Below are 25355 nucleotides of genomic sequence, written 5' to 3'. Positions count from 1 at the left end.
GTTTTTTCAGAAGTAGTCGCAGTGCCCTGGAGCCTCTTAGGGTCACCCTGACACAGCTAAAAGAAACTCTTCTTCTCCCACTGGCGCACAGGATGAATCCTGCTGAGAGACGTTCACAGAAACACTCGCGGAGGGATTTTGGTTTCACTTCAGGCCGGTATTTTGGTACAACCCTGGGGCTTTTACCCCCGATAAGGGTCACGGGATATCTCCTTACCATCCATCTCAGAACTTCCTGCACCCACCCAGGACCCTGAGCTGCCCTCCCCGAGCCTCAGAACCAAGTTCCATGAAAGAGAGGTGAGGGATGAGACAGAAAGTGACACTGGGTGGAAAACTTTTTATTTGAAGAACCTGACGGCCTAAAATGAAAGTTGGAGCGGTAGAGAATGCTGAGGAATGAACGCGGGCAAGAGATTAAAATCCTCGTGAAGGCAACATCAGTGCTGCACTGCAGGCTGTGGGGAACAGCAGGACTGGACAGAGGGGAGAGCTCCTGTCCCTCCTCCGGGACAGTGCCTGCGGAGCTGCCACACCCTGATCCAAGTGTTGATTTTTCACAGGGTGGCCTGGCCATGTCCCCCAGGGCTCACAGGCATGAACAGTCACCTCATGCCCAAGCTGCCAGCCAGCACACTTAAAAGCTTCAAGCTAAACATGAAGGGGCAGCCTGCCTTTGGAGCTGGTCCCAAAATAACGCTGCTGGCATCAGAGAGAAGAACGCTCAAAGCCTCGCCTGCACACATGTCTGAAAATCTCCAAAAATAGCTCTTGCTTCCCCTTTGAAAAAACACACTGTGGTTCCCAATGCCTCACAGGAACTCTGGTTCTGCTCAAAGAAGCCACAAAATAAGCGAGCAGCCCAGAACTGATCTATGAGCACATCTGGACTAGCTGAGATTGGCCTTAAGAAGAAAGGAAAAAAATAAAGATTTTAAACAGCATGTGTCAAATCCAGGGACCTTTTATTTCTCTGGAATGGAAAGAATTTGCCAGCCTGGACAAAAAAATTGCAGGCAGCAATTGTACATTCTTTCAAATTAAAAAAAAAAACCCAAAACAAAACAAACAAACAAAAAAAACAACACGCACACATAAGAGTTTGGCTCCATAAATTTCTGTCATAAGAAACAACTTTGAATTGTACACCAAGCTTTTTACAAAGCATCAATGTTAAGATGTTTTACCGTGCTCTATCACATTCTTGGCCATTTATACAGAATACGCCATACCAAATGCTACATCAGCTTAAGACATTTTTAAAAATTAGTATTAAAAAGATACAAAGGCATCTTGGCTTTCATTTGGGTTTGTTTTTTTTTCTTTTATTAAGACACGGGAGTTTTTTCTTTGTCTGTTTTCCTAAAGGAAGTCACTAAAAAAATATAATAACTTAATTCATAAGGACAAGATTGGTTAAAAAAATCCAGCCTTTCTTGCTTGGCAGCCCTCTGAGCTCGTACCTCTGTTGCTTCCATGAGCCTGTGAGCACCGCAGGCTGTGGGGTCTCAGCCTCCAGGTCTGTCCAGCCCCAGTGGCCAGGTGTGTTCAGAGTTCCCACTGCAGCCAGGAAACGTTCCTGGCCAAATGCTAAAAGAGATCTTCGGCCAAACGGAGAGGGGGGGGTTTCAATCTGGGCCAATCTCACACGGGTTTAGCCCTTTGTCTTTTGCCTCTTTGTACATCCTTTGGAAGTCTTTGAAACGAGGGGCACAGCCTAGCCTGGCCTCCCCAAAGTGCATACGTCCCGTGAAGAGGAAGTCTCCATCTCCTGGCTTCACCCCGCACTCCAGCAAGGTCTTTATTTGTCCTCTCCAGTTCCCACTCTCCCCTGTCAGCTGAAAGACTTTGCTCTTCTGCCTGTACAGTTTGTTGACACCAACGTGAATTACGGATTCTTGCTCTTCTGCCTGGTTCGTTACGTTTTGAATGGAGCCTCTGATCACTGGGAACAGAAAAAGGTTTTGAGGATTAATTACTCAAAAAATGCTTTGGAAGGCCCTGGTCCAAACTCAGGTCTGTGCAGCCAGGGGAAATGACTTCACCACAGTAGCCCAAATTTTGGTCCTTTGTTATTCCCAGAGCTGAGATTATCCAATAACCTCCAGTACATCTTTGCATTTTTTAATAGTTTATATTTGTAATCCTTCCAGCAAAGGGCACCCACAGATTAAATTTAAACAGAAAAACAATTACATCGGAAAAATAGCTTTAATCATGAAGAATTTTAACAAGAAGATGTGTGCTAAGTGCTCCCTGACAACGTGCTTTCTGTTCTTCAGCCACTAAAGATACAGCTAATGCCAATTTCCCTTTTAAAAAGGGAAGCGTGGACAATTAGTGAAACTTTTATTCTTTTGTCAAGTCGGCCAACACTGTAGGGCAACGAGCAATGGCCTCTCCTTGGCGCACCCAAATCCTCGACCTTCTACCCGTGGCTGCTGTGTCGCTCTGTCCACCCTGGGGAGGTGCCAGCTGGGCAGACAGTTCTGAGGTCCTCAGAACTCTCCGTGTGCCCTTAGACCACATCTACTGCTGGTGGAGGTTTCCAGGCGTGAGGAGGTGTCTGCTGGGTGTTTATGGGAGGAGAAGGGACTGGGGAGACAGCAACTCACCGAAATCACTAGTGCAGACAGCCAGGAGGACCTCAGTGTCACTGCAGGGTCGGCAGGGAGCTGCACAGGAAGGGTCACAGTTAGCAGAGGACTAGGCAGCAGCAAATAAATAAATAGATTTAAATAAATGAACCATTTAAACTTAACAAAAACGTGACACACACACAACACGGGCACAGTCACTCCAGAGATCCGTCTGGCATCACCACCACTACAAGAAGTGGGGGCTAACCCTGGTTGGAGCCTCTGTGAGATTTTTGCACCCAAGCAGGAATACTCTTTGCCAATCCTGCTGGGATATTTTGTCTAGCAAACACTGCTCACGCTCACTGCACTTACACAAAGTACATTTTGGTACGGGGTGCGTTTGCAGGGCGCTCTGCTGTAAATTCACTCAAAAGCTTTCAGATCACGTGTCTTTCATACTCTGATGGCAAGGCTCCTCTCTTACAATTTCTATCAAGTGTTGTTGGGCCGTTTAGTCATCACCACATCAAAGAGCCTGGAGGTTACAGAGTGGAGGAGGCAAAGGGGAGGAAAAAACCCCAATGCATGTGTTGGAGGGCGATGAGGCAAAGCGGAAACTCGAGCCCCCATATCTGTTTGAGCTCAAGCAGCACAAAGACCATTTCCTGTACTGCTGGAAACATTTGGATATCTGCGCTAATCTAATCAATGCAAGAATGTGGCTCCTCTTTGTACTCAGCCAGATATTTCTGAGGAGAAGGTGCTGTAGTTGCAATACAGATGTTTCTATAACACCCTGTGGAGTTCAGGAATTTGCTTATTATCAGGATCTGCCCTGCCTGGCCATGCTCAGGGAGTCTGTCCACAGTGGCACGAGGATCAGAACCTTGTCTGTCACCTCAACACACCACCCAGAAAAATGGAAACCCTGGATCAGCACAGGCAGGCTCCAGCAAAGCAGGGCTCCTGCTGGAGGTGGCTGGAGGATGAGATTCCGTCACACTGCCCACCAGTAAACCCCAAACTGAAGCCACCCCGCTTCTCCCCACCCCCAAAATATTCAGGTTTTGAACCTCAGCACCTGAAAACACCTAGTTTAGGTTCCCAAATAGTCACAGCCTTCCTCTCCCCCCACCTCCTTCCCAAAGTTTATCCATTGCACTTAAAAGTAGATTTAAGCTTGTCCGCACAACACGCAGCTGGTGCCTCCAGTGCTCTGTCACCCTCCTGTCAGACAGCACAAGCCACTCTCTGACACAAGACATGGCAAATCTCTTCTTTTTTCCAAGGACCCAGAAAGGCAGTGATCCAGAAAGCAGGATTATTGAACCAAATCCACCAGATTTGCTCCAGTCAGATGACTCATGCACAGTGTAACACGCTGCTTAATAGGATTAAAGGAAATGTAAAATGCACATTTCTGGGCAGGGATATTTGAAGGAATGATTCAAGGAGCTTAAAAAGCTCCAAGAGAAGAGACAAGGACTAGGCAAAATAGCATCTGGATCAATCACACTTCTGTTCAGTTTGAATATCTCCAAAGCTTTCAGAAACAAGTCAGCTTTCCCTGCCCTTCTTTCCCCACGTACTATTTCAGCTCTCTTTTCCAGAAAAGTTTGGAAAATATTTAATATAATGAGATTTGCAGAAGCAGATGAAGCCTGGACATAACTGGAGTACTAGACCAAATTCAGGCTAAAGATACTTCACGTTTTAGACTCAAGAGATTTTGATCAGTGGCTAGACCAAACATACAAGCTTCACCGGACAAAGAGAATTGTAACAGAATCACGGAATCATTCAGGTTGGAAAAGACCTCTAAGATCATCGAGTCCAATCATTATCTCAGCACTGCCCATGCTCACCACCAACCCCTGTCTCCCAGTGCCACATCTCCATCCAGGAATGGTGATTCCAGCACTTCCCTGGGCAAATCTCAGTGTACCATGGGGTTGTTCAGTTCATGGCACCTCCCAAATCCATCCAGGGCAAAACTCCCTCTACCCCAGCCTCCCTCTGTCCAAATGAGGACCTGACTTAGATCAACAAACAGAGGGAACTTGCACAAACCCCACGGCATTTTCACATGGACACGAGCTCCAAAACAAAGCGCAGATGATGGACATCCTCTAAGCACACAGCTGGAGTTCAGATATTTCGTTCTGGAAAGACCTCATAATAAAAAGGCATCTCAGCCTTTCTAAGTCTTGGTTTAGACCAGACGTCTCTGTAGTGCATCCGGCCCCATCAGAAAATTGAAAACACCGAAATGACTAAGGCATTTCTGTTCTCCAAAGGAGTGCAACACAACCAACAGCATTAGAGATGAAAAACGAAATGCTTTAAAAGTGGTTCCTTCCATTTAAATAGACTGACACAGTAATAAATCAAATGGAAAAAATCTCCATGTGTACACAGAATCAAATCGTTTTAATTGCGGACCCTAGGCAAAATCCTGCAGCCTTTTTAAATACAAAAGGAAATTAAAAATGCTCAGCATTGCTCACACTAGATCATTACTTAAAACCTGCTTCAGGTCCAGCTGACTCACAGCAGTGTGGTGGCATGTGAGCTGCTTTAACAACCATCTTCCACCACCCGTCTCTGCTACTCCAGACAGATGAAGACCAAAAATCCTCTTCTGTGGGACAACTCCCACATCTGCGTTCACAGAGTATCAAATAGATCCTGCAAGTGGCAAAAACAAGGTATGGAAGGACAGATGGAGAACATGTAGTGAAGGATTACTGCTGAGGTAAATGGACCATTAAAAAGCAAACAACATCCACTGGCTACAACCAAAGCCTCATTCCTATAAAGGCTGATAAAAGCAACTAAATCCTTAGGAGGTGGCAATGCCTACACTTTCTTTTGAATCACAGCCATGAAGGAATCTGTGTTTAACACAAAAGTTCATGGCTTTAGCTGCAGTTCAGCACTCATTCCCTCTGGATTGGGCAGCAGGTGCTCTGCTCCATCCATAGGTCAAAATAACACACACACCTCAGGCTAGAACAGGAAGCATCCTTATAACTACAAAGAAAAGTTTTAGAAAAAAAGCCAACCCCAGGAAAAGCACTTCACTCCTGCACAGCAGGTGAAGATGTTCATTTTCTGGGGAACTGGGCCTGGTTACTGAAGGAGGCAGCTGTGTTTGCCAGATCCTGACTCTCTGGGGATGCCTCAGGGGCTGCCCAGGTTCCCGCATCCAAAAGCCAGCCTATGAACTTGCAACAGCAACATCAACGTCAGCTGCTCTAATTCCTTTAAACCCGATGAGCCAAAGAGCTTTAATCCATACAGCAGCAGGAGAAAGGTGGGGAAAAAAATACCTGGAAAAGCAACATTTTATTGAAGTCCTGTAAAGCCCAGATGCCTATATCCCAACTCCACCAGCAATGGCATAAAGCCTGCATTGTGCACGTCGGCTGCTCACTCTCCCGGGAGCGCCTTTGATGGATTTTGACAGTATCCTGACCTGAAGTAACCTGAGGCAGCCCTCTCCCTCCAAGGCCCCAGCCCAGTGCCTCCAAAGGCCTCTCTATTCACCTCCCCGCAGAGGGAGATGTAATTACATCATTCCTCACAAGCCAGCAGTCATGTCCCAGCTGCTTGGAGTGATTTGCCCTCTGAACCTGGTGTTACTGAGGAGGACGAGGCCGCGCTAACAATAGACTGCACTTGTTGGCCAACAGCTTTGTCAAACACGTCGCTGGTCCTCTCCTGGACGTCTCCACAGGGAGGCAGAAACGCTTGGTAAGAGAGAGGGATGAGCCCTGAGGAGATGCCACGAGCCTGAGGTGGTCCTCAGCTCCGCCAGCAGCAGGGAGTTGGGCTGCCTAGAAAGGATTTTCCCCAATGTTGTGGATGGATTTGAGTGCCCCTTTAGTCCCGCAGTTTAGCACGCTGGCCGAGGAGTGGTGGCAGGTGTCACTGGCCTGTCTCAGCTCACACACACAGCTCCAGTCCTTCCTCCTTTGGTTTGTGTGCACACAACCCTTTTTTCCTTGGAAAAGAGGAGGTGGGGGTTATGGAGGGGCCGTGGTGGAGGATGGCAGCTCCCAGCAGGACACACGCAACCGAGACGTGCTGGCTCTGGCTGCAGGCGTCACAGAAACCACATGAAGGGGCCTGGTCTTCTTTTGAAACATTTGTGTTTCAACAGCCACCCATGGGTCTGACTGACCTGACCTTACCCCAAAACCAGCTTCCAACCCACAAGAAAGAAGTTTCCTCTGCCCGTCCAGATTTTTCTCAACACACTCCACGACGTCACAGCCATCAGAACACCCGACGAGCCACGCTGCAGGTCCCTTCCACCCCGTCCCAAGGCTCCCCTTAGTGAGCCCAAAAGACCTTCCCCATCCTGCGTCCCCAGACAGGCTGTGCTGAACACCCCACCCCCGTGCTGGCAGCACGCACAGGAAGAGACGCGCTTGAAGCAGAAGTGAAAATGTTGAACACAAAGTAATTGCAGAAAACCACTTCACCGAGGAATACCCTTTGGTTTCGTGAAGAAGCGGGCGCACGCGTGCCGTGTGGTGAAGGTGTGGATGGTGGGGGAGGAAAACACAGAGCTCCTTATCTGCCCTTCCATGGCACACATCACCCACACCTCAGTACTTCTGAACAAGCCTTTGATGAGCAATCAGACCTTTGCAAGCATCAAAAGCTACCGAGGAGGTCCAGGCAGGGGTGAAGCACAATTTTCTGTCAGTTTAAGGTTTAAGCCTTCTGATTAAAACAAGAAGGCTTTTCACTTCAAGACATTCAGGTGGGTCTTGTTGCAGTCCCTGTACTGCAGCACCTCCAGCCACACCACACAGGGACCCATCTCCCTCGGCCTGACATCAGCATTAGTTCATGGGGAACAAAGGAACCCACCCACAGCTTTCAAATTCTTGCTGCCAGCTCTGTAACTGGCAGCACCCAGACTGGAAAGGGCATCACAGGGTGAGTCTCCTTCCTGGAAACACAGAGTGCAGACTTCCCAGAGCAGGTTATAAAAATAGAGATGTGGTTTCTCCAATAATGGTGCGTTTCTCTGTTATTTTTCTGAGTCCTAAGCAAAAATGATGATGTCTCAACTGCTCACTGGATCTGTGATTTAGCTGGGACACAAGAGTTTAGGGACAAACATCATATGAGCAAGAAAAAAAATAATAATAAATCTTGCCCTGATCCTGCTTTAACTAATTATAAAGTGAAATAAATCCTTATAATTATTTCTTCTTAAGAAGAAGGAGCATTTCCTCCATGAAGCAAACCTCTCACAGCTCATATCCCAAACAAAAAAGATCTGCTTTGCAGTGCAGGTGGGCAAGAATTTGATAACCACTCTGGTTTACCAGGCTGTGACTAGTCCTTTCCTTTCTTGATACACCTCAGCCTTCCTCGCCACCTCAGAAAGCTCTTCCTGAGCAAGCCAAAACAACATTCAACCTCACAACCGCCACGCTGAAACACCACCGAGAACGACATCAACGCATCTGCGCTGGCAGCGCACCTCACACCGAGGAGGAACGTGCTGGCTGGGAGCTGAGGCCAGCAGAGCTGCATCCAGCACACCTGCATTTAACAGAACACACCGAGGGAAAACAGGGCCAGAAGACACAGAGCCTCTCCACAGCTGGGCTGGAAATTACTGACACCCTGTCACAACACACAGAGGAGCTCTCTCATCACTCCTTTGTTTTACAAGGTCTTCCTGTCTTTGGACGGGATAGGATTACAGGGCTTTCTGCAAGCACTGCACTTTTTCCAGCGCGTCAGGAGGAAAACACCAAAGTCAGGGAACGAACAGGAGAGCTGGACTTGCCCTGCTCGCAGCCCTCTGGATCAATAAACCTCAGACACGGGACCACAGAACAGCTTGGGACAGAAAGGATCTTAAAGATCACCTCATTCCCACCACCTGCCATAGGCAGGGACATCTTCCACTACCCCAGGTTGCTTCAAGCCCCATCCAAAGTGGCCTTAAACACTTCCAGGGATGGAGGAGCCACAGCTTCACCGTGCCAGCAACCTCACTGTCCTCAGAGCAAAGAATTTCTCCCTAACATCTAATCTAAATCTCTCCCCTAGTTTAAAACTGCCACTCTTTATCTTATCATTATCTGCCCATGTAAAAAGACACTCTCCCTTTTTTTTTTTTTTGTTAGCCCCCTTTAAGCACTAGAAAGCCACAATGAGGCTGTGCTTTGATGAATACAAGGTTAATGCTATGAGTAACATAACGAGGGAGTTTAGTGCTCTTCTGAAGGCAGAAATGTTCATCCCCCTGTTTGCTAGAAAGTTAATCTGAGAGGCAGCTTGGGACAAGCATCGTGAGCACAGATACAAAACTCAAAGATTCCCTTCTTCTTACAGCCACAACACAGCCAAGATTTGGTGCAGGACAAGGTGGTGATGGAGCAGCTGAAACAACATCATGATGCTGCAATGGACATCCTTCCCGTTGACCTCTCTGTATGGAGAAGGGATACTGGCGATTTTACCCCTCTGGAAAAGGAAGTGTCAACTCCCATTCCTTGCCTTAGCTCGTTTCTAACACTCAGTTCAGCTTGCACATGTGTACAAGTTTCCAGAAGTAACTTGGAAAATATAGACACTGGCCAAGAACTATTTAAACCTGCAAATAAATTTAATGAGATGCAGAGCTGTGCAGGCTGTGGCACGGACTGTGCCAAGAGAATCGAGTTAATACCACTTCCTTCCTGCAAAGAAAGGATAAAAAAAGCATATTGTAAAACCTCACCATCAGAGATGTGATGACCTTTGTGTTCTGAGAAACGTTAGGACAAGAGATCATAAACCAGAAATTTATCTTTTCACAGAACTGTCTTCCAAGAGGGCATTAAAGTCCCTAAGCACCAAAGATTAACTATTTCTGTAAACAACGTGAGGAAGAGATTTGGTACTAGGCAAGCTCCATTTGCAACAGCTTTCAAATTGAAACTTGGCTCGGCAGATACAGAGCACGTAAGGATCCTTTGGGATTGATGCCTTTTTGCTGTTCCAAGAGGCAGCAGCCATTCTAACAAACGAGCTGAAAGGTCAGCTAGAAATGCGGCCATTTGTTTAAAATTTTAAACAAAACAAAAGGAATGAAAAACCCACAGAGGAGTTTTTATTTAAGCAGCATTAAGCATTATCAAGCTCTACCTCCATGCACGAGTTGCACCAACCCAGGAGAAGTGACGAGAAGTGTCACAGCTTCAAGACACTTCTTCGTGTCCCTCCTCTTGTCCAAACCCCAGCGCTGGGGTGGGCAGAGGCAGAATGGTGACAGGACCGGTGCCAAATCCCAGCCCAGCTCCTACACTTACCCATTGCATCACAGCCCTGTAAAAACCCTCAGTTACAGTCAAGCCTGCAAGATGCTGTGGCCAAAAAGCCTCACTCAGCAGATCAGATGTCCAGTTAAATTCCTCTCTCTCTCTGCAGCCCAGCCCAGCAAACGAGAAGTGTCTCTGCAGCCACACCAGCCCACGTTGCTGTGCCAGCAGCACCTGTACACATCTGGGGTTTTTTTTTCCTTTCCTCTCCTCCCTCCCTAACTGCAATTAAAAGGAAAAGATGGCAGCAAGATAACTGCTGGGAGTTTCTCCTGCTCTACGTGCACAAGACACCACTATAAAGCCATAAAAAAAGCAGCTCTATTTGACTATCTCACAGAAAATACCTCTCTCTCCTTCCTCAAACCTACCGCTACTGCCCAGGGGGGATTAGGAGTGGGAAGCATGAGGAGAAATGAGCTGCTGGAAGTCAGAGGTGCCTCCGGATGGTTGAGGAGCTCCTCTGATCCCCTCTGACCTGCAGCAGAAGGGCTGGGGCAGAGCGTCCCTCGCTGTCACCCCAGGAGAAGGTGCCAGCACAGGCAGCTGCAGCACTGCACCCCTGCCATGCAGGACCAAAGGAAATGCTGCCCCGACTCAAAACCAGAAATTCACTCTGAAAATATTTCTTCTTTCTTCTAAAGAAAACATCACGCCAAAGTCTTGTAAAAGCTCGCACGGGTCAGATCTAGGAAAACGTGAAGTTATAAAGTGTTTGATGTCTTGCTGGGCTTTGTCTCGATAGCTAACACAGCCCTCAGCTGTCATGCAGTGCTTGCACAGCAGAAAATGAACAAGTGAGGTGTTTTTCACTCCCAAGCCCTGGGGGAATTGTGCAGCCAAGCACTCCTCCCTGCCCCTGCCAGGGCCATAGGAGAGGCTGGAGCCAGCACCTACTACCAGGCTGGAAACCTGCCAGGAACACAAAACCCTTCCCTCCCTCCTCCCCTTCGGTCCGGTCCATTAATGCCTCTGATGGAGCAGAGGAATAGAATTAAGGAACAAGTGGCTGGTTAAAGTTAAACCCTGAGAGTGGAGTAATGACAGATCAAAGATTAAGTGAGTATTTAAGAAAAAAAAAAAAAAAAAAAAAAAAGGCAGCATACATGCACTCCGCTCCACACAGGTCCTTCTTCTTCCTCTTTCTAGAAATCTAATTTTTTTTGGTATGTGGGAGAGCTCTGAGGGCACAAGGCCAGTTTTGATTATAAAACCGTGTTTATTTGATCAGCCTGTTCTTGAGAAGGGCTGTGGAGGGGCTACACCTACACAGCGAGAGATCCCCGATGCTGTAACATTGTTCAGTTAACCTTAAAAAAGAAGCTACTTAAAACTTGTCATTTGTAACAGTAAAAGCCTTGAGATACATCACCTTTTCTTCCTTAAAAGCACACCCTGCTTGGTCGTATCAAGCTCATTCGCCAGTTCTACACAGGAACATTTATTTTCTCTCAAATTTCTGACATCCACTTGCAGATGGACGCGAAGCTACCAGCAGTTCTGGTGGGGCAGAGGAGCATCCCGTGCAAACAGGAATGACCCTGGCAGGCAGGCAGGGCAATGGAATGAATGCCTGTGCCTCTCCCAGCACCACTGATCACTGCAGCTCTCCCGGGGCTTCAATACAGAAAGGACATGGGCAAACACCTGAGGTGATGCCCACTGCAGGAGTTAAGGCTCAAACCCCATTAAGGAGGTGCCTGTACAACCCATATCAAAAAAAAAAAAAATCCTTCCCCAAATCCGAACCAGCGCCAGAGGTTAACTGGCACAAGGCTGACACAGGGCAGCAGCTTTTCTGAGCCTGTATTAAACCTCCCCAAGGTCAGACATAACATATCACAGCTTTAGGTCCAGGATACCTTCCAAGTATCTGTGCAGTATTTCAGTGAATATTTTCTGGCTTCTAGCACAGATTGAGGCGAAAGAGATTTTCTGTCCTGCAAATCAAGCCTCCAACACAGCAAAGACCTGGCCCATGTTTCAGTCAGTGGGAAGAGGAATGCAGCTTCCCCGCCCTCTCATCCCTTCTTAAACTACAGCCTCAGGAATTAGCAAACTAAACAGTTTTGCAGAGCAAGCACAGAGCATTATTAAAGACTGCCAAGCAACTGGGCTGGATTGCAGCTCTGTTTGGGCCCATCTCTGGCGGTACACAAAGGTCAGAGCAGAGCAGAGCCCCAGCTGCCCGGACAATACACCTGACTGCTTATTGGTTTTGACTGCCCACTGAGTTGGGAAATAAGCTAACGGCATTCGTGGCCAGTCTAGCAAAAATAAGCAATTTTCTATCCCCCTCTCCCCTGCAGCTGTGTATTTATCACCGCGGCCCCATTGTCACCTCCTCTGCCCACTGCAAAACCAACTCCTGTCCAACGACATCAAAGCACAAGCAGGGCCAGAGAAGATGCTGGCAAAACCATTTTCTTGGGGGAAGGAGAGATTAAATTAGGGCATTCATCCAGTTTTGGTGGGGCCTTTCTTTTAGGTGAAAGCTTCTTAGTCTAGTATTTTTCAGACTCAGGTCTCCAAAACACCGCCCTTGCTCGGTTCAAGATGATGTACAAGCGTGAGCATTCCCTGAGCATCAGAAGAGCACTTTGAAACCATTCCACAGAGGCAAAAAAAAAAATCAAAACCTTTGTTCTCAAACTCTCCGACCCAGTCAATCATTCACTGCAAACCTGACCACTTCAGGTACATGAATAATTGGAGCAGGTTTCCAGCTTCTCAAAATTAATCCCACTCCAGGCAGCGTTATACTGCAGCCAGCCTGATCCAGCTAGGTGCTGCTCCATGGCACACGGTTCACTGGCACGCCCTCAAAAACTAGCTTTGAACGTGGTTTTTGCACATTAGGGTTAGGGAATGTTGTTTATATGTTCATGGTTACTTTGTGCCAGGTTTTGGATCAGCCATTACTATGGGAAAGACAAAGTGAGTGTGGACGGACTCCTGCAAGGAGGGGGAGCACACATCAAAAAAAAAAAAAAAATTAAAATATCATATCCTAGAGCAGGAGTGTCAGAAGGATCCCTTATACAGCCAATAATTGCATGGTATTTTGAGAAACTGCAAGAAAGGTTGTTTTCTGATATTTTTCTCTTAAAACCTGTTTATGATCTTTTAGAGAAAAGTCAAACAAATCCTCGAACTACAGGTACACAGGTGAGCCACCCAGCAAGGTGTGCTCAGGCTTATAGGGGCAGATCCCCCAACTTTGCTGTTTATTATTCATTTCTCCAGCAAACCCCAAATGGGAGGAATGCACTATCAACCTGCTCTGTGCACTCCATAGAGTCACAGCACGGTTTGGGTTGGAAGGGGCCTTAAAAACCATTTAACTCTAACCCCTCAAACCCAAGAGGTAGGAGAGCTTTAACCTGCTCAGAAAACAGGGAGGGGAGAAACACAAAGCGAGGCATTTTTCTCATCTGACGGGGTGTGCTCCCACTCTGCCACACAGCACAGTGCCAGCATCTCAGAGGGTCGCAATTACTCAGGCAGAACCTGTGCTGGCCATAAAGGTCACGGGCACTTTCAGTTTAAGTGTTCCAAGTGCTTCTTTCCATCACCTCTCCTGCCCACAGCAGCGAGGAGCTCGGTCATGGTTACCCTGGCAAGGAGTGGGCACAGCAGGCACAGCCTCCTGCTCGCCAGCCCCGGCACAAAACACCACAGAGTTTCCACTCTGACAAGAAGTGAAAAACACAGCAGTGAGAGGATGGTGAAATACTGGAACAGGATGCACAGGGTAGTGGCAGATGCCCTAAACTCGGAAACTGTCACAGCCAGTTTGGACGGGGCTCTGAGCAATGGGGTCCAGTGGAAGCTGTCCCTGCACACTGCAGAGGGCTGGGCTGGGTGGACTTTAAAGGTCTCTTCCAGTATAAACCATCCTGTGATTCAAGGACCTGCTGCTTCCAGTTACAAAGCTAAGCAGCACATCCAGCCTCCAAGAAAGAAAAGAACTCTAAAGATTCGATGTTTGTGAGGAACCAGAGGAAAGCATGAGACTAGGAGCCTACAAGGTGGAGTGACAATACAGCCCTGGGAGGATTCCTGCAGAGATAGGGCAGGTTGGTGCCCCACCTCTGCCAAACACACACTGCATTTAAGATCAGAAGTTAAGAAGGGTGCTTTCAAAACCCATTTGTCAGCAGAAACACCGGTATAACCCAAATACTTCTGAGCTTCCTGAATTTTTCATGTGTTTTCTCTGGACAGTGAATTAACAGCATGCAGGAAATAGCTGAATACTGTCAATTACTTAACTGGATTCATCTGGTTTTGCCTTGTTTTTCAGACACCCCCACAAGTGTTGGACCTCCTACGTATTAATATTCTCAGCCAGGCATCCAGCATTAATAAAGAAAACATATAAAACAGTTAATAGGACCTGCACTAAGTCTGTAGATGCCATCAAGATAAAGGGGCATTTTTGTTAAAGTTTGACTTCTTTACTACACAAAAGCAGGTGGGTAATGAAAGGGCTTTCAATATACCCTCTGAGCTCTGACAACTAAATTACAGACATCCCCCTGAGTGTGCAATGGGAAAAGCAAACTACACAGCTTGAACAAAGCCGGACCCAGAGCTTGATGAGACATTCTTGAAACACAGATTTTAAGTAACAAAATAAAGCTGCTTTGGTGGAAAAGGGAGGAGGATTCACCTTCCTCTGCAAAACTTCTGGTCAAACCTCCAGATTCTTGTTTCAGGTTAGTTGAGCAGAAGCTGAAGTACAAAAAGAGTAAATTACTCTCAAGGGTAATTGACAGTTTTCATAGAAATTAAATGCAAGCAGTGTGTTGTGGTGCAAGGCAGACCTAAACCAGGCACAGCTGAGAAACTCCTGTGGGTCAGCACCTCCAGAAAACTTGCCGGGAGTATATGGCCAAACAACACTTTTGCCAAAACCTCCATCTACTTAACTGGATTGCCGGTATAGGCAGCACAGCTGATACTCGGAGTATTTTCTTCCAGCACCAGCAGAAAAGATTAGAATCAACAGAATTCAACAACTACAACAAGTTCTGCTGATTCTCCGATGGCCTCGGGCCAAAATGTCACAGCGCCTCAGCTCTTCACTTGGGCAAACACTGAGGCTGCAGAGCATGAGCTGGAGTTAATGGACCATCGGTGTGGATGGGAACGATAGAGGGGTGAGACCCAAAGCCTAATCTGAAATCAAAAGCACTTTCAGTCAACCATCACTTTGGATATGGAGAGAGAACACACCCAGCAAGGTGCCTGAATTGTCAAGGTGACCCTTCCTAGGGACTACTCCCATGAAATGATGCCAAGCGCCGTGGCATGTTTGCCTTCACTCCTCTTCCCATCTCAAGAAACTGCAACCCCACAGAGATGCACTTGTTTTGACTGATACCATCACGCTAAAAAACCTTCCCATACCCGAATTAAAATCTACCAGCACAGTACGAATTCTTCCTGCACTCAGGAAAATCTTGAGAGAGTTTCAATGCCTTGTGGCAAGGCAGAGTCAGAGCCAAGAAAAGGGTTAAGTCACTAAAATCCAGAAAATTGTTAACACTGCCCTGAGTCATTCAATCTTTCCAAAGAAAGGGAAAGGCCGATGCAAAACCTGCATATGTTTTCTACTGAATTATTTGCTAGACTCTGATTAAGTGGGAAAGAATGGCTGCAAACTAATAAAACTTGAGGATTTCTAATTAAACCACAGGCACCATGCCAAGCATTGTTGATTTGTTGATGCACCCTGCAATGTCAGGACTCTAAGGACAGGTCATTAAAGTATTAAACAGATGACTTACACCCTTTAATCAGCGCTGGGATGCCAGGTTAGGAAGAGAGAGTAAATTCAGGGGCAGAGTACAACAATTATCACCAGGAAACAAACACAGCACTTAGGGAAAGCGGGGAGAAGTTGTTAGCAAGTAGTTATTGCACAAGGAAAGGGCTGGATTACTGAGCCCCACACCTGGGTCTTTTATGATCGTCATCTCCCCACTCTGAAGGAGCAAGAAAATCATGCAACATTCGCGATTTTCAGCTCTTTGCCGTCAGAAGAAGCACTGCAGCTTCCTCTGCTCGGCACGTCTCAGACCCCATCTACAACAGCATCTCACATCCTTGTCGCCTCTTCACACCTACTGACAGCTCTGCTAAACTCTCAAACTGCAACTGAGACAGCAGCAGCCTGGTTTTTCCCGAGTGCAGCAACCAAAAACATCAGCCACCTTTGTGAAGAAGGGACTGAAATAAGGGTGGTGGGAAATGCAGAGTCTTAAACCCCGTTTTCAGCTCCCTTAAGGTCAGCACTTGCCTCTGACTTGAGCCTCCTCTCCAGTGAAGAAATCTCCGGTGATTTCAGTGACTGTGAACTCCCCCTGCAAACGAACAGCTCACTAAAGGGCGTTTCGTCTGAGGTTTCACAGAAAAACTAGAAGCAGCTCCAGAAGAAAGGAGGTCCACGAACTGCAAAGAGCCTCGAATATATTGCTCTGTGGAAGGCTCACAAGGCAGCTATTTTGGCAGATCCCCCAGACGTACAGATATTTATAGGAAAATAAAAGTGCTCATCTAAGTGAGTAGTGGAAAGAGTCATGTATGGCATTTTCATCTGTTTTCACCCTGCACAGCCCCTCCCCGGAGTCTGGGGATCCAAAAAAAGGCAAGAGAAATAATTTAAAATACAATAGAGAGCCTCAGTTTGCCCTGAAGGCTCTGCTGATGAACTATTAAAAAGCTTCTTCTAGCCAAACAAGACACTTGGAGAATGGAGCAGATTCCCCACCACATTGTTTCATAAGACAGCACTGAAATTCAACCACTGTCTGTTACAGCTGAAAATCCAGCAGTCACTGAAAAAGTGATTTAATGTGCCTATTAAAGAGGAAGGCTGTAATTGGATGCAATCCTCAGTTTGACTTCTGAACGTCCCCGAAAAAAATCAGCTTTAAAAACCTCCAAGATTTTGTGTGTAAAGAAGAGCATTTAGTTCTGAAAACACATCAAATTCTGCTGGCTTGTGATGGTAAAGGACGTCAGCAGCAAGTCCTCAAAGCTCAGGAGAAGCCCTAAGTGCAGACTAAACCCAGAAGTGATAAGCAGTGTTTCTCTTATATTATTTTTCTACATGCAAAAGCAAGTTCAACTTTTTTGGGGAAAAACAAAAAAGAGCACAGGACTTTTCTTAGCAAGTTTAAGTGACTTCTCATTAGCCTGTCTGTGTCTCCATCCTCACAGAGAAAGCAGCACTGAATCTGGGAACATTCTCCAAATAACTGATTAAACAATGTATTTAATGTCTTCTGCAATGGAATTTTACCACATAGCTGACATTCTGCACAGTGTATTCATCTTTGCACAAACGATCTTAGTGGGAAAGCAGCTCAGCAGAGACGCCCCACTTCATTTGCAGCACGTTTTGGATGTAGCAGAGCAGCCTGCTTAAAATGCAGAACGCCCAAAAATAAGCTCCCACTCGTGAGCATGGCAAAAATAAAGGCAGTGACTTCGGATTTAGAATATTTGTGTTTATATTTTTGTTTTGTTTTGGTTTTTTGTTTTAATGGCAAAGCTGCCACCTGTCAGTTCCCGGGGTTACTGCATCAGCCCTGAGCCCAGCTCTGCTCAGCTGAGCTGAGTCCAGCTCAGAGCTGCACAAAAATAAAGCCCCATCCGAGCTGGCGTGACAACTACCACAGGCAGGGCTGCACAAATACACGAACAGGCAACGCAGAGCCCGATGTGGAAAGCAGCCAGGGGAGGGGAGAGGATGGAACAAGTTCTGCAATCACTTATCCCGGAGAAGATATCCCTGGAAGATACAGCTGCGGTTTAATTAGTCACAGCACCGCTTATCAAGCAGCATCTCGGGCAGAGCATGTGGCATCAGCACGGCGGAGTCTGGGCAGCCTCCGCACGGCTCGTGGGCCACACAGCCTCACCAAACATCGGGTTTGCCCTGGGCTGAGTCATGCCAAGTGTGCTCTGAGGACTCTGCTCCGTGCCTTCACCCAACAGAGCAAAGGCAGCCCACATTTCAAAAGAGAAATCTGCTTGAAACGATACCCGGTCCCCCACTTAAAATACCCTAAACCTTGAAACCCTTGCAGTCGTTTGAGACAAACTACCCCAAATCTGCAATTCTTTGGGTTATCCTGCATATCTCCACTCCTGAATGGGTAAGATGCATGAACCAGATACTGCCCATCTAAAGGGAATTCCCCTTTCAGCCCGTCATTCTCCACAAATGCCAGTTTTTCTTCTCAAACTGTCTAATTGCTCAGCACACTCGGCTCACACCTACAGCCATTGTTCCAAATGCTATTTAGTACCAGATTTTACAGGCTTGTAAGATCTTTCCGTTTGTCCACTCCTCTTTCCTATAAGCTTTTGATTGGAGTAAAACTCCTCCCTACAAAACTTGCTTTTCATGATGGTTGAGAGAGAAGACAACAGCGTCCTGTCAAAGTATTGTCACGGTGTTGAAGAGCTCTGCCATGGCACAGTAATGCTCAGGAGAGTGTAATAAGGAGAGCTGAGAAAGGAACACACCGTTTTTCTTGTTTGAATAAAAAAATAAAAATTAAAAAACCAAACAAACCAAACCAAACCAAACAAACACCAGAAAAAGCAATAATTAGGTCAGCAAGTAGCACTACTTGCAAAGGGGAAAAGAAAAACACTGAGGAAAAGGAGTGCCTCCTTGTCCAAATGTTTATTATTCAAAACATGCAGCGGGGTCTTAAAAACTGAGTTAAGAAGTAGTTAGAAAAGTGTTACAGCAAGGCTGGAAGCCCAGTTCATCGGGAGTTCAGGGAAGGGTAGAGCTAGCTCCTGTAACACTCCCTGCCCCTGCAAGGGGAGAATCCTTCACACTGTGGCCCTCAACAAATCACCGGAGTTCATCCTATGCCACCAGCTTCCGAAACACAACAACAAAACCCAAATCAATTCTTCTGCAATAGTTCTGTTTATAAAACATGTCCTTAAAAGCACACGAAGCTCACATCCAGCCACTTTCCCACTCACTCACTCACTCACTCAGCCATCTGTTACGCATCCAACCCAGGACGTGGAAGTCTGACAATACTCCGGAACTCACCAGAAGCTGTGTGCAAATCAGCTGCTATTCCCTTGCTCATCAATTCGTACTGGAAGCCTGTAATTTTCCTGCTAATGTCCTGCTGAGGAGTGGCCTCCACAAACAGGCCCCCCTGGTCGTAGCCAAAGCAATACACTCTGCTGGGGCTGCGGTCTCCGTCTCGGACCAAGAGTTTCAGTTCTCCAGTTTTTTCCAAATAAATATTTGCTCCTGCAGAGTCTTTGAAGGGCTTTATGCAAACAGTCAAGTGTTTGTAAGAGGCAGGTGAAATATTGGGCCGCAGGTTGACGATGAGGGCTCCCGTGGGGTACATCCACTCTATCGACCCTTCGGAACAGCGGAGGTAGACCTGTTCAACATCCTTCCTGTGAGACTCGTGGGTTAAGCCACTGGAGGAAGAAAGAAAGAGAAGGTTAGAGAAATTACAGAGCTAACAGTGTGAATGTCAACCTCGAACCTTCCAAAACGCACAGCAAGAAATGCAGGAAGCCCGGGACATCTCTGGGTGTTGGCCCGTCCAGTCTCTTGCAACACTTCGGCCTTAATATTATGAGACAATTTTAAATCATCCCCCAGAAGAAAATCTCAAACCACTAGTAACAGGCTTCAAAATTAAACAGGATATAAGCACACGATCAAAAGCAATTAAATTACTACAGGCTCAGTTGCTGCCCATCAGCTGAGCTGTGCGTACTGAGTAAAACACGTACGCTCAAACTGCCTTCCTGGTGGCTCATTCCAGCATGTTCTCCAGCTTCACGGATCAGACTCCACCTTTTTCCAAGCACTTTGTTCCCCTTCCAAGTCTATATTCCCAATGGATCTGAAACTGGGAGGGATGCTAAGCTCACCCTGTAAAGTGCAGCAAAAAGCAATGCTCTACGTGCTACTGATACCCTCTAGCCCAGCTGGGCAGCCCTGAATCCACGCTGGGAGGAGAGGGCAGGAGAGGAGAGGAGAGGAGACACCTCACCCCCTTGTCATAGCTGGGGAAGCACTGAACTGTGCTGCTTTTTTTGGTAGGAGCTTGCTCCTCCGCTGCTGCTCAATATGAAGTTACTGGCTGCAGTATTTGGGCTATTAGGGAAAAATCCTTTGGTCTCAGTCTCTGTCCTGTCACAAACCTATTAAGGGAGTATAAACACATCACTTCACCACCGAGCTGGTTTCTCCTCCTATGCTCTGAGCACCTTGTTCCCAAACACAAGCATCTTTTATCCTGTGCCTGCAGAGGACTACCCAAAAACAGACTGTTTGCCACCTCACAGGTCTGCTTTGCAGGACTTTAGGGAAGCTTCACAACATTCCCACTTGTGGGCAGATGAATCAAGACAGGGGGAAAAAAAATCATTTGAAAGGATTAAGTCTGAGGTTACACAGGAAATCTGGCAAAATCGTATTTTAGTGTAGTGCAAGTGATGACATCAAGTCCTGGTACCTCAGCAGAAACCTCCAAATACACAGTTCCCCATCCCAAAGACATATTCGGGTACTGAACAGGGTTTAAATACAAGTCAGCACTTAGAAAGTAACTACAAGCAATGTGTAAAAGGGAAAAAACCCAAACCATATGGTTTGCATTTACTGTTGACGTGACTCATTATTGTGAGTGTCGGTGTGACCCACTTGATAGAGGTTACATGAGGAAGCTCAGAAAGAAAAAAGTCATATTTAATAGCAATAGAGCCTCCAAACTTGTGCTTTTGAAGAATCTTGAAAGCCACATCAAGATCACAGATGAGGAGGAAAGAGGGACAAGCTTTTAACCTTTAGTCTCTTGCCCTCAAATTCAGTAGTACTTAGCACATTCAGGAAACTTTACTTGCAAAGAGATACTTCAAGTTGACTGTAAATCCACATCTGGTCCACAAAATCGGTTTTCACCACAGCACACACATGATGCCACTCAACAGAAAACACAGAAGTCTGTGCAAGCTGCGAATAAACAAAATTAAACAGTGTGAAGGTTATCCCTCAGCAAAGGGGGCAGAAAGTTATCCTCACACATCACTTGTCCCCCCACTCAAGACATCAGAACAAGCTGCAGAGGTTCTGCAGGACTCATACTGGCACACTCTAGCCTGAGTGCTTAAACAGAAGGGAGACACCAGGGGCAAAACTCTGAACTCATCCAGTGAAACTTCTGTCGCAAGTGATCCCAACAACACTGAGGCAGTGAATTTCTGCCAGAGGGGAAAAAAAAAAAAAAAGCTACGTTAATTTTGTTCAAACATTCACACTGTTCAAACGAAAAACAGGGTGGACTCTGAAATTATCTTCTGAAAGCCAATTATATCCCACAGGCAAGAGTGATGCCATTAGACAGATACATCAAGCACAAGTACCTGCACACATTAAGCCTTATAATAAAGGATGACTCAAAAGTTAAGCAGATTACAAAATACATGTTCACATTATTTAACAGCAACCATCATCATCCAGTAAAACCTGTCGCTTTGCTTCCAGTCAGAATGACTTGTCCTCACACTGAGAGACTGTTTAACACCAGGTTTAGCTCTCAGTAGCCACTCATCAGACACACCATGTCCACACACAGTAATGGAGACCCAGGAGCCTTTTTATTCTCCAAACTCATTTGAGTTTTGTTTTTTTGCTTATATGGCAAGGACATAGGGCAGGTGTTTCATGGTTGCAGCGATGGATGAGCCATCCATCACCCATTTTAAATGTGTGCTGTTTATTGGGACTTACTTCTACGACAAGCTACTCCTACAGCTACTTCCTCATACCAATCCATGAGGACATCCTGAATCACTGCATCTGTCTGCTTCGCCGTTCTCCATTTCTGGCTTCAGCTCCCCCCCTTATGTTTGCCCTGAAAAACCTGTTACAATATCACTGCAGTGAGCTGTTGTGCTGCAATGTGGAACAGGTGCTATTTAAAGAAAAAGGGAGCAAGAAGAATAGTCACAGTACCTATTTATTTATTTATTCTATTAAAGATGTGCTAAAGAGCCCTACAAGTATCCATGTCCTCCCTGCACCCTGCAACAAACAAAGGGAACTTTTGCTCCTGAACTGGAGAATTTAATGAGAGATGACAGTCTAGACAACATCAAGAATTCCTCAGAGCACCCACCATACTGAGGGCAAGGCTGATGGACAAAAGCAGCCACACAAGAGCTGAATTCTCTACACCACAGCCCACAGTCAAACATGCCAGGCCAGGATATTCTCTCAGCCTGTCACTGAAACACTTTTGCCCAAAGCATCAAGAGGTCATTGCAGCACAAAAACATGAAGTTACAGCAAAAATAGTAACTGGACACATCATAGTGAAGTTGCTTTCTCCTGGACAAAGCTTTCCTGGAAGCTCTCTGACAAGCTATTTATTAAGATGCTATTATGGCTTGTACTTAAATTGCAGGTGTCAAGCTGTGCATTGCATCAGATTTCCCTGGAAGCACGAGGGACATCCAGAGGAATCCTAGTGAAGCTCTTCATCCTACTCAGGGGTATAAACTCACCACTTCTCCACAAGCTTACAGGAGAAATAAACAAAACAAAACATATCCAGAATGTTTTAAGACTGCTGTTTTTAATACAGCCATGTATATAAAGGTGAGAAAATACCTTCAGGTTTACTCCAGAAGATGACATGACTCTCAAATCCACCAGCACAAGCCAACCTATAACTTCACTGTGGGGAAGAAAGACTATGCCTGGCATTCAAGTTCATAACTTTTCCTAACAGTCAAGTTAAAAATCATCACATGACTTCAAAATATTACATTCTGCATGAAAAAAAGTTCTTTCTAACCCACATAACTCTTGATGCCCACACTGAAATATTTAATTAATGACATTTACTGGTATGCCAAATTACTTCATTTCCTTCTTAACTGGAAATCTTAACTGATTAGGACAAATCAGATGATATTGAGCGGCCTTAAGAGTGCCAGCATTTCTGACAACACCTGTTTGCCACCAGTAAGGCCTAAGTCAGCCTGGGTTACTTTATCCCCTCCCAAAACTCCAGCCCACCTGAACTCCAAAACTCTCCCACAAGCGAAACCACCCAGACTAAACTTTGCTCTTCCTTCCCTGTTTGTCCAACAGCTTCATCACAAAGCTGCCACCACTTCAGCTCACCAGAACAACAACAGGCGAGTAAATCCAAGGTGGCATCATCCCAAACTCAGTCACAAGATTTCACTTCCCCCCATCCCAAGCATCACCCCCTTAGCTGATACTCAAAGCATTGCTTACTCCAACCCTACCCAGGTGACATGAGGGGTCACTGCTTGCCCTAAGAAAACAGGACAAAAATAAGAGCAAAACAGGACAGAATTGCAGGAGTTTGTCAACATTCTTTTAAAATACTTGTTGCAGTCCCAAGTGGCAAGGTCCAGGTAAGGACAGCAGCTGGGATGCTTTGGAATGCTTCGGTACAGCATTTTCTGGTTGCTTGGTTTTTGTTTTGGGGGGGGTTTTAAAAAGAAAAATGACAAATTAGTAGTTTGCCAGAGGTTTGATCCCTATCAAGCAGACTCATCTTCAAGTGGATTCACTGCTATTAACTATGCATCAATTATCAAGAAAACTCAAAAAAAAAAAAAAAAAAAAAAAAGTAAATAAGAAGAACCATGTTTCAGACAGTGAGACCTAAGAAATCATGATGTTGAAAGTCAATGCAATTGTGTTTCCACTTTGAATTCTCTCTACTCCAAAACACCCCATTGATACGGGCCGGCCAAACTTTTATATCAGAAAATGTCAGATCTGAAGAGTGCATTAGAGTTGAACCATTTTACTCTCCAAGTCAGTCTGACCCAGCAGCATTTGCTACTTGAGCAGAGCTGCCTTTTTAAACCTATAAAGAGAGGAGAAGGTCACAGACCCAACCACACGCGTTAAACATATTACAAGCAATTAAAGGAAAGATAATTTGGGAGATAAACACTTGAGAACTGGAGAGGTTTCTCAACCAGCGCAATTAGAATAAATCAGGAGCGCGGCCGCTCTGATCCAGCCCCTGCTCCGGGAGCTCATCACCATCACCACCATCATCATCATCTCCGCGGGACGGGGGAGCGGGGAGCGACCGCGGGGCTGAGCGCGAAGTGCGGGACGCGCCCGGAGGGGGAGCGCAGAGAGGGAAGGGAAGGGAAGGGAAGGGAAGGGAAGGGAAGGGAAGGGAAGGGAAGGGAAGGGAAGGGAAGGGAAGGGAAGGGAAGGGAAGGGAAGGGAAGGGAAGGGAAGGGAGCCAGCAAGAGCCCCGGGGAGTGATGCGCTGGCTGCGGCGGGAGCGCTCCGCAGGTGCAGCGCATCCCAGGGCCGCTCCGAGCCGCGGCTCCCTCGCTGCTCGCCCGGGCGCGGCCGCCGCCTCCGCCGAGCGCCGGGGCCGCGGAGAAGACGGTCGCGGGCAGAAACTTCTCTGAGGAGGACTTGGCACCGCCCTCCCTCTCCCAGCCCCCCGAACGGCGCCGAGGGGAGCCCAGCCCGCCCCGGCCCCTCAACCCCGCCGAGGGGAGCCCAGCTCGCCCCGGCCCCTCCATCCCTCCCTGCCCGGGGGCCGCTGCCCAGCGTCTCTTCGCGGCGAGCCCGCCGGCAGGGAGGGAGGCAGATCCGCCCCCGGCCCCGGCTCTCCGCCCGGAGCCCCGAGCCCCGGCTGGGCACCGCAGCGGGAGGGTCTCCCTTTGGTGTTCGGCATCAACTTCTTCCCCCGACGGGACGGCGACGGACGTGGCGGTCCCCGCTCCCCCCTGCCCGGGCAGGATGCTGCCTCACCTCCCCTTCCAGTTGCACAGGTCGCTGGAGTACTGAGCCGCGGCGCCGCCGCCCAGCAGCAGCCGCAGCCCCAGGAGCAGCGGCAGGAGCCCGGAGACCGGGGCGCTCCGCATGGTCCCCCGGGGCGGTGCGAACGCGGTGCAGGCGGCGGGGAGCGATGTGCGCGGCGCCCGGGGCTCGCCTACATGGTGGGCAGCGCGGCTACCCCATCCCCGGCTCCCGCATCCCGGCTCGGCGCGGCGCCGCTCGGCTCTGCCGCTCGCACCCGCGGGCTGCGGGCTCCCAGCTGAGGGGCGGGAGCGGCTCGGCCGAGGGCCGGCTCCTCCTCCCCCTTCCCCCTCCCGCCGCTCCTCCTCCGGCAAGGCCGGCACTTGCTGCGCCGGCAAAACGCGGCGCCGGATCGGGAGCAGCGGCCGCCCGCGGCTGCGGCCGGTCCCGGGCTCCGCCGCTGCCCCGAGCCCCCTTGGCAGATGGAGGGAGAGCCCGCTCCGCGCCTGCCCCGCCCTGCTTGGGCCCCCCAAGCTACTCTGTGTAGGGAAGGGGTGATGACGGGCACGACCGAAGGGTTTGCTTCGGCGGGGAAAGTTACTG

At 47.7% G+C, this 25355-nt stretch overlaps 1 protein-coding gene across 1 annotated transcript; it reads right to left on the bottom strand.

Moving 5' to 3' along the window:
• Positions 1–948: 948 nt before the first annotated feature.
• On the bottom strand, positions 949–25029 carry METRNL (meteorin like, glial cell differentiation regulator). The gene is made up of 4 exons (XM_066200577.1): positions 24765–25029; positions 19014–19402; positions 2616–2675; positions 949–1945 (listed from the first exon to the last, which is right to left on the bottom strand). The coding sequence occupies exons 1-4, from the start codon at positions 24875–24877 to the stop codon at positions 1629–1631; spliced, it is 879 nt and encodes a 292-aa protein (XP_066056674.1). The 5' UTR covers positions 24878–25029; the 3' UTR covers positions 949–1628.
• Positions 25030–25355: the final 326 nt, after the last annotated feature.

This window comes from Chamaea fasciata, unplaced genomic scaffold (genome assembly GCF_029207755.1).
Source record: "Chamaea fasciata isolate MVZ Bird 193981 ecotype frontalis unplaced genomic scaffold, bChaFas1.0.hap1 SCAF_19, whole genome shotgun sequence".
Lineage (NCBI taxonomy): Eukaryota > Metazoa > Chordata > Aves > Passeriformes > Sylviidae > Chamaea > Chamaea fasciata.
Note: the sequence above shows the minus strand (reverse complement) of the source record. Positions and strands in the feature narration are given on the sequence as shown.